This window comes from Sinohyriopsis cumingii, unplaced genomic scaffold (genome assembly GCF_028554795.1).
Source record: "Sinohyriopsis cumingii isolate HCF-2022 unplaced genomic scaffold, ASM2855479v2 utg003568l, whole genome shotgun sequence".
Lineage (NCBI taxonomy): Eukaryota > Metazoa > Mollusca > Bivalvia > Unionida > Unionidae > Sinohyriopsis > Sinohyriopsis cumingii.
This window is the reverse complement of record NW_028316532.1, coordinates 319,177-331,908: the sequence shown is the minus strand read 5'-3', so window position 1 is coordinate 331,908 and position 12,732 is coordinate 319,177. Positions and strand designations below refer to the sequence as shown.

At 36.1% G+C, this 12,732-nt stretch overlaps 1 protein-coding gene across 1 annotated transcript in view; it reads left to right on the top strand.

The window, feature by feature from the left end:
- The first annotated feature begins 359 nt into the window (after positions 1 to 359).
- The window catches only part of LOC149769596 (bridging integrator 3-like), a 51,633-nt gene continuing 39,260 nt past the window's right edge, over positions 360 to 12,732 (top strand). The window contains exons 1-2 of the mRNA XM_089949830.1: positions 360 to 484; positions 12,145 to 12,196. Coding sequence (XP_089805956.1) covers positions 477 to 484; positions 12,145 to 12,196 — 60 coding nt within the window. The 5' untranslated portion in view covers positions 360 to 476. The remainder of the gene's footprint in view (positions 485 to 12,144; positions 12,197 to 12,732) is intronic.

Here is a 12,732-nt window from a genome sequence, read left to right as displayed (position 1 = left end):
GCAATGACATCGACGCGGTCGTCGCTGTGTTTACCGGACGCTGACGACGCTGGGATCGGCGCGCAGAAGGTATTAATTAAACCAAATGACGATTGGACGATCCCCCGACGACGACGTCGTTTTTTTTTTTACCAGGCGCTGACTACACCGGATCCGTTGAGTGCAGAAAGTACTAATTAAGCAAAATAACGATTGGACAAAATGTCGGATTCGCCCCCTCTGCTGCTACCTCTTGGCTTTTCGAAAAATGTTCTAAAAATTTAAAAGGAATCAATATGGTCATAGGATGATTGAATATGCTGCAATGCATCGGTTTCAAATATATATTCTCACGCTCACGTAATTTCTCAAGAAAGGTCGCAGAAACTCGGAATTCGGAATTGTTGCGTTATTCCAAGTTGTCGCCCAGCAAAAATAACAACAAATAGGGACTTGGACGGAGACAGCTTGGTACTCTAACATCGAATATAAAAGAAATGAGTTGGTACGTATTCTTGAAGAAGACAGGATGTTTAATACATACTTGTCCTCACGTATTGCTTCGTCTGAGATTGCCAAATATTTAACTCTGTGAAAAGAAACACCCACGACAAAGCGAAGCACTCTTTATGAAATAGCTGTGCACAGTACAGTTGGCCCTATTGTACTTCAAGGAATTTGGAAAACAGAGGGACTAGTGGTGGAGGAAGAACCTTTATCAATGTAGACATATAGTTGCCACTCTCCCTTCCACCACTAGTTTCTTCCGTTATTATCCTAAATATTCTGATTTTAGCTGAAGCCATTGTTTTCTGAAGCGTTTTAGACGAATCTGGATTTCTAGTCAAGACGAACCTAAACCAAAATGTAGTCCCCAATCAAAACATATATGAAAGCCGAATCGTACTGGTTGAAAAACGTACTCATGTAGGAAAACTATATTCTCGCCAAAACGTTACTGTGCCAAAACGTTACCGTACCAAAACGCAACTGATTTATGCAATAGATTCAAAATAAAAATGTTGAATTGCTTCCTGTTTTGCAGCTCATCCAGCCAGATGAAAAAAAAAAACGAAGTGTATTGTCATTGGCATACAGTAAACCATAATAATTTACAGAAACTTTGCTTTGGCCTGATAATCTATGCAGTTTATCAGTGACATAGTTCTGAAACAAAAGGGCACTTAGATGCTTGTTTAATATTGAGTTGACAGATAATGTTTGTTTTGTTAAAGACCTGCATGAAAAAACATTCAGCTCTGTTTGCATGCTGCATGCTTCAAAGAGTACAGCTGATGTGAAAGTCATATGGGCATTCAGTACTGACTATTTTAGAATTTGATCACACATATGTTTAAGTGGTGATTATTCACTTTGTTTTGATCCCCATATATCTATATTCCTTTTAGAATTTCATTATATACATACCCCAAGAAATACATATGTCAAAATCCATGTTAAAGTATGTGGACCTCATTTGGACCAATTCAACCTAAAGGTGAGATTGAGTACAAACTGTATTGAATATCTTTTTGTGTCAGAGGTCTTGCTAGGATTTTAAATATAGGAGTTTAGGACTCCTATAATGGTAAAAATGAGAGACCCACCAACAAAAGTTGCAGTCCCATTATCACATTGGGCATACCTGAAGAAACTAAATGTCCCAATGAGAAGAAACAGTGGTTGTCATTGAGTTTAATTTTCCAAATTCTTTACACCACTGACATAGCTCTTGACTGTCCATTAGAATAAGACTGAATTTTGTCAATCCAACGAAAGATCTAATTCCAAACACTAAGCCAGGCATCACCCACTTTCTTACACTTGGCTGCTGTTCCTTCCAAACTATTAGTTCTAGCAACTTCAACACTCTTCTGAATCTCATTACAATCTTCTTCAGCTTGCAGTTTAAACCCAACTACTTATCCAAATTTGCAAATGGCATTTTGTCTAAGTCTTGACATGTCTTGATTTCAAGGTCAGATGCACTACATATTCTCGATCTTTCTGCCTCAGAATTCAGTCACTGTAAATATCAGTACATTTTCCCACCTCTTAGCAGCTACTCAAAGTCTTTGAACTTGCCGCCCAGCTATTGCATCATGTTCTTTTGATGTACTCTTATAATGACAACATGTACATCTGGGGGCCTTTCACCTACTGAATTATGTCATTGTACATATCAGCACAGCTAAAATGATTAATTGAACAATACGTTTTCACACTCAGCATGTGGTTGAAGCAATACTGGCGAGGTTTTGAATTTGCCAACTAGCTATTGCGTGTGTACAGAAGACTCCTGCATAAGTGATTTTCTGTGTCCCAGATAAAACAATTGCATCCAAATATGCGTAATTGTTTCCAAGACATATGTGTCTGATGTCACAATTAAAGCTATGTGCATTTAATTAAACGTACTTCCCTGTGCATTAAATTAAATGTACTTCCTGGTGTATTACAAAAAATGTACTTCCCTGATATCATTTGACTCCTACATGTCTTTTATTATGATCCAACTTAGAACCTGGCCATCTTTGTAAAAGTACATAGTAGTCAGTAATTTTTGTCTAGGAGTTTTTTTTATTGACATGTAATGTGCAGACCAGTCAGCAATCTGGATCAGATAAACTTTGGCCAAACTATATTATCATTAAATTTTAGAAAAGCAATTAATATTTAATTTAAGATGAGTAAATGCACCTACATTCATTAATGTCATATTTATTTAACTATTTATAATTAGGGAGCATTTGCAACAAATTACATTTTGCCTATCAGTTTATGTTTTATTATCAATTTTCTTTCATCATGACAATATTTTCTTTTAACTGTTAATATTTTCTTTATGACTGATCATCTGTGACCAAAATTATGATAAATTATAATTTTGTACTACATCAGCCGTCAGCAGTATTTAAATAAACTTTCCAAACAAGTAGATCACACTACATTTGTACATTTTTAATCTTAATGTAATATGTAATAATTTTCTTTTGTGTAGCTACAATAGAATTAACTTGTTCCAACAAAATGAAATTTTTACATTAATCAGATTTGAACTTAGTGACAAGTGAGATATATGAGTACACACATGCAATAATCCAGCCCAGAGGTCTCACTAGGATTTTAAAACTAGGAGCCCATAACTCCTAACTTGGTAAAAATCGGAATCCCATCAGCAAAAGTTGCAGTTCCCTCTCAGAAACTTGTTGAAGTGGCTAAATATCCATTAAGCAGTTATTTGTTACAGAACTGAACTGAGATTACATGATGTTGTCAGTATCATAATTTATCCACTTACGTTGTTGTGATTTTTGTATGATGGCTAATTCTCATAAAATGCTCACAGGCTGACGATCATCTTGCAGCAGGATTACTTGAAGGTTTGTTATGTATATCTATATTATGTTTATTATTTTTATCATATAAGTTTGTAAAGGTTTTTTAGTTAATGACATTTATTTTAATGGCAGTATTCTTTGTGAACGTAGATTTGCACTTTAAAAAGAAGAGGTCATTTTTGTAATCATAATGTGTAAGTTCATTAATTGATTTGAGGTTGAGTTCTATTATCCAAGTAAACATCATGGAATCTGACTTCAGGACATTAGTCCTTGAAAGGCCAAGCTGACCTGATTGCAATTTGGTTTGTGTAAGCACCTGACCTTGTTTATGAGTTCAAATCACTCTAGAAGGAATATGCATCTTTCAGTTTTGTTATGACTTTGTTATCTATATACAAGATGTTTATTTAAGGATTAATTATTCCTTGTAATAATATCAGTCTTGGAAGACATTTAGTCATGTTTGCTTGATTAGATTAATTTAATTCAATCATTCTTTGGAACTGCAGTGTGTTTGGATTACTTGGAAATATTGTTGTTTGAGAAACTGAAATCATTTAAAGACATTTTTGGATTATATTGTTGTGATTCATCAGTACTATTAGTACCATAGTGAACATTATTTGGAATACCACTGGAACTCATTTGGATTACTTGATACTTTTGGACTTGATAGAACATTTATGACTATTTAGGATTTCATTCACCATGCTGTAAGTTATTTTTATTTTTCACTTTGTTTTTTAGGGAAATAAATTACATATTCAATTTTACAAAACTTGCTGGTTTTGCTCTTTTTTGTTCTTTTTTGTTACTTAGTTTTAAACCACAGAGTTGCAACAGGTGTTAGAACAGTGGCACCAGGTGGAACATTTGTTGGGGCATTAATATAAATGTATTTGCAATTCTTGTATGTCTGAATCCCATGGTCTTGACTTGCTGTGGCTTTGGTTTATTCTGACTTGAGTACATTTTGAGTTATGTTTGTTTCGTGTACATTTGACTTGGGTATGTTTTGGTTGGAGTACATTGTTTTTCTCGAGTAGATTTTGGCTTTGGTATATTTGATTTGGGTATGTTTTTTCCAGCTACCTATATCAGTATTCAGCTAGGTAAATGGGTAGGATAAACAAGCATGGTGATTTAACCAAATGGTGACTCACATCCAGGTACATAGGTCAAATTCTGACCGTTGGGGGTAATTCCAACCACAGACATGTCGTGTGCTACAGAGGTGCAGCTGTGGGATACTGTATATACATGACATGAAAAGTGGCTTTGTTCTGTTTACATGAAAATGTGAATGAGATAAAGGTAAATTCCAATCCCAGTACAAATGATGTTGCCTCAAAATGACCTGCTCCAATAATAGAAGGTCTTATCTGAAAGTAACATTTGGGTAGCAGGACAGGGTATATCTTTGTCTGGTTATAAGGAGAGATAAACCTATATCTAATATGATGTGTTTGTAAAACAACAGTCTGATGTATAAAAATATATATGAAAAAAACATAGGCTGAAAATATACAAAAGGCCAATTATATTTCTTGGTTAAATTTTTCCCTGGTGGTATTGACCAGTTGACTACTTCTGAAACACACTAAGTAAAGCAGAACAGTCATCAACACACTAAGTAAAGCAGAACAGTCATCAACACACTAAGTAAAGCAGAACAGTCATCAACACACTAAATAAAGCAGAACAGTCATCAACACACTAAGTAAAGCAGAACAGTCATCAACACACTAAGTAAAGCAGAACAGTCATCAACACACTAAGTAAAGCAGAACAGTCATCACAAAATTGATCAGCGTCAGAATGATTCCTCTAAATAAAACTTTGGATATCAGTTTCATGTTTTTTTGTGTCTTAGGAATGGATCCCATTTTTAAAAGCTAAAAAAAAAACCCCAAGGAATCGGCCCCTAATATTTTAATATGAAGAAAATAGTGAAAATTGGTTACTTAAGCCTTGTTATATCCCTCGTTTTATTGACAGAATGGTATATAGTACCTGAAAATTTGAATCACTGTCAAGAAATTCTTAACTTTTAATAAAGTCATAAATTTTGCTATATCCAAACAACAGTATCATTACATTGTACATAACAATATTGGATGAAATTTTGGTCAGTGAAAAAATGTCACAAATGCAAACTGGTGGCAACACTTTAATAAGTATATCTCAGTATGCTGTCTTGTATTTGGACATGTAAAATTTAAATTTACTGTCACAGCTATGTCCACTAGAATTTATGTGATAACCTAATTAAGTGTTGGCAGTGTTTGCATTTATTGTTTTGTTACACTCAGTTAAAAGCAGACCTGCTTCATATTATCATTTTAATGACTTATTTTGTATCAAATGAAATAAATGGGGTAGAATGAGAGAAAAATAAAAAGGCATGTAAATCATACCTGTATAAGAGATAGCAGCCAGGGTCATGTGTCAGGTCAACTGATCAATCAAACACTGTTTGAAATATTATTGTATAAATAATATAATTAGAGTACCATAAATTAGCCAACTCCTTCACAGATGTGATCAAAGACAACCAAGTGAGATGAGTACAATAAAAAGCTGTTTCACAGATATGGTTCATTATGGTGAGGCTAGTTCCAGAGTTGAGGCTAGTTCCAGAGTTTGTAGTGAACTTATAATTCCTGAATTAGCACTCAGAGATTTCCTCAAGGATGAGAACTTCATTATTACTTGCAGTGAAATTTTGCTATCAATATTTTTCTAACAGAATAAATGAGATAAAAATGAGGAATGTTCACATGGGGTTAAAGTTATCCTGCTATCCATATGTAGCGCCTGAAAGGGCTAATGCTTGTACAGAAGTAAAGTCTAAGGCATGAAATGCACTCTTCCTTATTAGCCATAATAAATGTGATCTTCTGTAATTAATTGGAATATATATTGTGATTAGCAAAACATCTTCAAATACATAAATTTAGCACAAGACCTATAATTCTGAAACAGATAAAAGCTGCTTTACTATGATCAATGCAATTTAGTGTGTAGCCTACTGATTCGGTTATATATGCACCAACACTGACAGACACTTATAATATTACAAGTTTCTGCTGAATGTGGACCATTATAGCATGTCCTTTGAATATGTTCCCACATCACATTACATTAGGAAAAATAGCCTGCTACCTTGTGAATCTTGCCCTACTGGAAGTTGAAAATCATCTTTTAATGTCTATTTCAATACACAATGGGCAATAACTCTTGCCAATTACCTCCCCTTGGTACCACTAGGTGTTGCTAGATTTTAAACTTTGCTTCTGTACTGGATGACATTGTACAATTTATCCTCCAACAGTCCAAGCCAATTTTGTCTTCTACTTGACTTGTCAAACATTCCTTTTGGATTTATTGTGTGGATTAATCATTCTGCTGTGGGTTGTATACATTCTCTTTTATATTATTTACCCATTTGATAGGTTTTGTCAGCTTTAGGGACTTTTAAGACCACATCACCCATGTTATCATTGACTTTCACAAGGTCATTATGAGTTAGCGTGACTTTGACATTTCTTGGCTTGCTCACTTTATAACTGGAGTTGGTTTTAGTGAGCTATTTACATGCTGCATTGCTAATTTATGCTCGTTTTTTTCCTTTCTATGTGCTTTGTAGAAAGGTCAATTAAATACATGGATGCATAAGTTCAAAGCATAGTATGTAATTTTCTAATGTAACATTGGCTTTTTAGATCACTCCTTTGGTAAAGGTTAATATATATATACATGTGTGTGTGTGTGTGTATATATATATATATATATATATATATATATATATATATATATATATATTAGTGAGTTAGTAACCTGATGATTACTAATTTATGCTTTGCATTCTGTTCTTGTGCCATTTCAGCAGAATGTCATTAGATGCTATAATGCATCTTCAAAGAATGGAAATCTACGATGAATCTTGTTTTGTATATACTATGTGTCTGTAACATCTAGCGTCTACGATGAATCTTGTTCTGTATATACTATGTGTCTGTAACATCTAGCGTCTACGATGAATCTTGTTTTGTATATACTATGTGTCTGTAACATCTAGCGTGTGTAATTCGTGGTCAGAGAAAGTCTTATCTACAGTATTAGCTAGTTAGCCACATATTGATTTACTAATCAGCTTTGTTTTCTCTCGAGTTGTTTCAGGAGAAATGTCTACTAATGCATGAAATGCATGTTCAAGGCAATAGTCCACATGGCATTAAAGGGAAGGAAAGATGAAATAAGACAAGAAAGATAACCTACATTTTGTTTTTGGTGATACTGACTCAGTGGGGAATGTTCCACAGTTTTGTGCAGCTTAGTGGGCTTAAATCCCTCAAATTTCAGAGCATTGCCATCGGGAATGCAAGTCAGGGTACATGGGGTTTGTACTGGATCCATTGGATCCACCTCATTATACCACCAAACCATTACTGGCCATCAAGCCATCACATGCTATACAGCTGTCACCAACCGTTCAGCCTTCACCTAACATCTGACACAGGAGACCTTTTGAGAAGATGTCCAAGCCAGCTAGTTTAATGCTTGCATTTCTGACTCATTGGAGCAGTGTTCCTACTTTTAGGCAGTGTTCCCACTTTTAGGCATAAGTCACTTCATGTGACAGAGCATGATCTTCAAGCCTGTAAGTCCAGATGCATGGGGTTTGTACTGGATCTTTTGGATCCAATGCATAATAAAACCACACTGTCACTGACTGTCCAACTGAAACCAGCCATCCAGTCATTCTAGCATGGAGATATTTTCATTTAATATGTTTAATGATCTATGATTTACGGAGATCTTAGTGACAGATCTGTCCCTCTAACCATGATATGACAGAGATTTCGACAAGAAATCTGTCAGGCCTTTGGAGCAACCGGTACTGGTGATAGCTGGACCATCTTCTTCACCACGAGCTTCCAGGCTGACCATTCACTGGGCAAATCAACCAGCGATTCTGTGAGTACTAGACTTTCAAATGTTCACTGCTTGTCCACAAGGGAGAGCTAGTGTTGTTTTCAATGTGATGGAATTCATGTGACCTATTATGCTTTTTCCAGATCTGCAATAAACTCAGATTGGGCCTCAATGCACATTGAATGTAATGATAGACCTTCAAATCAACCATCCTTCACATCATACTCAGATCCGACCATGGAATGGACTGAAGTTAAGCTTTCAAGCCACCGTTGAGGACATTGATAGAGTTCTGGCTACTTCAGAAATGTCCTCCACCCCCTGTTGCTACTCAGTAGTATAATGCTAAAGAATCAGTAGAGCTTGACAATGAGGAAAAGACGCCATCCTTCTGGTTCCTTCCCCACTCAGCTAGAGTTACGGTGACAGATGCCTTTCGTACTGATCTCTGGCACTTAACAAGAATATAGCAGCTGTTCAGCTCGTCTGTTTTATATGGTGGACAAAATGTGCTCGATTGGGGATGTTGTTGCTGCATCTTTCATCTTGGATTTGGCTCCATTGGCACATTTCAGACTCAGGGGTCGCTCACCAGTTATTGTGTACTTTTCAGAGAGTGATGTATGTAAGATGAAGTTGTTTGCATTTGTAACATGCACAATGGAGAGAATATTGGCATACCACTATGCTACTTTGATGTAATGTGGCTGACATTTCTTTGGATACTGTACTTGTGGAAATTGTACATGATCGAAGCACACAGTAAAACTAAATGGATGCTCCCGTGTGCTTGACAAATTAACCAGAATTAATCAAAAGTACACTAACTTTAGCAGTTATTAAGATAGGGAAAATGAATTTTGCTGAAGTAGGCAATAGCAGCTTCTGAAAGTACAATGAACGAATTACAAAATATCTGAAAAGTAAAAAAAGTTATCAGCTCTTTTTACTACAGTTTACCTCTGAAGTCCAGGAAGTGCAGTTTTTTTATACAAGCGCATCTTAAGTGAGCCCAAGCTGTATACTCTAGAACCTAAATTACATCCATCAATCATACATTAAAATAAAGGGAATTAAAAATTCGTTTAACAACACCTATGATATGCAAAGTCTTTATTATATAGCCAGTATAACCGGTGAAGAAATCCTGGGAAATTCTTTATTTTTAAAATTGTAACCCTATGCAAAATATGAAACTGTAGAGCGCCACCTCAATGCAGGCAATAGTCACGTTTGGGAGACAGCATCCAGGATTGCTAGGTTCATTGACCAGGATTGTTCACCATACTTTGATCAATACCTTGATGGTTTGGGCCAATTTATACCTGATATGATGTTTTGCATGACTGCGATCCACATTGCTCCATCTTGTCATACCTTCCCTTTCTGGATGACCTTCTCTGGGCCACCATTACTCTTGGAGAAAGAATAGAGGAAGTTTGGAGGCAGGCAGCTCAGGAACTGTCCCATCACCTCGCTAGCTACCCAACCAACATGTATGGGTGCCATTTTGGAGGGGTCATTTCAGTTAGAACCTCTAGCCCACACTTCACTCAAGTTCCTATCATGCAAGAAATGTTTCCAGATAGCTTTAGCTTCCACATGGCATGAATTGCATGCCCTTTCTGACAACCCATACTCTCTTCAGTTCAAATCAGAGTGTTCCGTGGTACTCTGGACACAACCAGGCTCCAGGCTTTGTAGACACAATATGTTACTGTCCATCTGTCACCAAAGAGTTGTCACTTGCTCACTCTCTTCCATAGTTAGGTCAAGAACAACAGCCATGCAAGATCCTGTTTGCTCTTTTTCAAGCACTGCTTTAAGGAGGGCGCTCACCAGTTATTATGTATTTTTGAGAGAGTGACTTATATATGGTGAAGTTGTTTGCATCTAAAACATGTGCAATAGAGAGAATGTTGGCATACCTGTATGCTACATTAATGTAATGTGGATGATATTTCTTTGGATATTGTACTTTTTGGAAATTGTACTTGATCTTAGCACACTGCTAACTAAAATGACTGCTCCCTTGTGCTAAAAAGTCAGCTTGAATTAGTCTAAAGTACACTATCCATAGCAGCTATTAAAAAAAAGGAAAATTAATTTTGCCAGACTAGACCATACCACATTCTGAAAGTGCAATGAATGAATTACCAAATATATAAAATGGAAAAAAAGTTATTGGCTCTTTTTTTTTATACAATTTACCTCTGAAGTGAAAATGACCAAGTGGAGCTAGCACGTTTTCGAAAGGTGCACATCTTAAGTAAGGCTAAGCTGTATACTCTATAACCCATATTACACCCATCAATGATACACCAAAATAAAGGGAATTAAAGGTTCTTTAAACTATGCCTAAAATATGCAAGGTCTTTTTTAAATAGCCAGTATAACCAGTGAGGAAAGCCAGGGAAATTCTTTTTCTTTAAAATTCTAACCCTATGCAAAATATGAAACTGTAGAGCGCCACCTGAAATGCAAAGAGACAATTTGTGGCATGTCAGCAAACTCCTCTTCCTTCCAACAAAAGCTGGGATATAGGATATCACCCCTCAAGCCTTTGCTTTGTTGCATGACATGGGTCTAATGCTCACTGTAGTGATGTATCACCAGATCAGAGTTGCCTCACAAAGATTACGGCTCAGAAGCTTCGAACCATCTCTGTGAGCCTTGTGTTCAGACGTGAGATGTTTTGATCTAGGATATAATAGAAGCTGTTGGCTGGCATGCAGAATCAGCCTTCTCAAGTTTTAATCTCAAAGATTTAGCACCACAGATAAAAACCTTACATCTTGTTGGTCTGGTGGTAGCAGCACAGATGGCCATCAGATCCAACTAGATCAATCAACACAACCTGTTAGCTTTGCTGGATTTGCCAGTGAAATTTTGTAGGTAAGAAGATTTCAGTATTCATCTTTTTCACCGTTTGTTAGGGTCACATGTCAAGGGACCCCAGGCAGTGTTGCTTATGTAATTTAGGAGAATGGGTTATCATTCACATGGAGAATCGGCTATTCTAAAATAGAAGTTACCTATGGTAGGGTTTGGTTGCTCAGCTTCCCTACCTCCTATTACTTATTCTCCTAATATAATGTGATTTTTGATTATATTTGAAGGAGAAAGCAAATTTTTACCAAATTTACCCAATCACATTACCTAAAAACCCTCCCAACCACCCTGCCATGCGAGCAACCTTGTTAGTATCTTGGTTAGCTCAAAACTAGTGACTCCTGGTTGTGCCAAGGGTAGGTAATGGGCAAGAGCTATTCAGAAAGTAAGGCTTTATGTTCTGCAAATTTTATAATCTATGATATCACTACAGTTTGCGTCAGACCTTTATTTCACATTTATATATTTCACATTCATCAAACACATCATTGCCTTTTTTATAATCTGTAAATCCTATACTGTCAGTGTTAGTTCCACCTTGCAGTAATTGTCAATGTCAGTCTCCCATTTTCTCATACAGATATGATTATGTGAATATTACTTATTTATTTTCCCAATTTTGTTTCAGCTAATATAATGGATTTATTTTGTTTGGTGTTATAAAGCAGAACAAGAATATATTTTTTAAAAATTCCAGCCTTCACACGTAGTTCATAAAACAGTCATTTTGTCAAAGATTGTCCCAATGCATGCCACTGATTTCAAGGTCACTAGGCAATACAGTTATTGTTTGTAACTTGAGACTTCTTTGACAGCTACATGTACCTGGAAATTTAGCATCCCAAAGTCTTGTTTATCATGAATTCTTTGCATATCATGGGAGATCATCAGTGTGTAGAGATCCACTGCCTTGCTGCAGAACTTTAAAAAATACAAAAATGGAAATTTGTTCATACCATATTGTTCATATCTTCTATCATTATCTTGACAGGAATCCCTTCAGTCGGCATGCAGTGTCCAAAAAGAGTGTGGTTTCCAAAGCTGTAAGTATTTTGCTCAGTTACTGTTATTCAGACTTCTCGACAAATATTTTATTTGAAGATATAATGGTAAGCATACAAGTAGCTTGGAATTGCCACCACAAAAAGTCCACTTTACACAGATGTATTGGTAAGCATGCAAGGAGCATGGCATTGCCACCATGAAAAGTCCACTTTACGTGTATTGGTAAGCATTGAAGTAGATTGAAATTGCCACCCCTAGGAGTCCACATTACATAGATGTATTAGTAAGCATTCAAGTAGCATGGCATTGCCACCAATATAAGTCCACTTTTCATAGATGCCGGACTGAGCAATGAAAGTCCCTTTTAGATGCACTTTGACTAGCTTGTCCTGAAGAAATATGGCTCTGGGCTTTCAATTTTGAAGATCATGCAGAGACCTACATGTATGTTATTTTATTTATAGCTTAAGCGTAATTAAATTCCCTACTTTCTTGATCTAGAATGGCATTGTCTTTGAAGGTCAGCTTATTAATTAATTAATTACACCCTGTGTACACTGTAGTAGAACCTAAT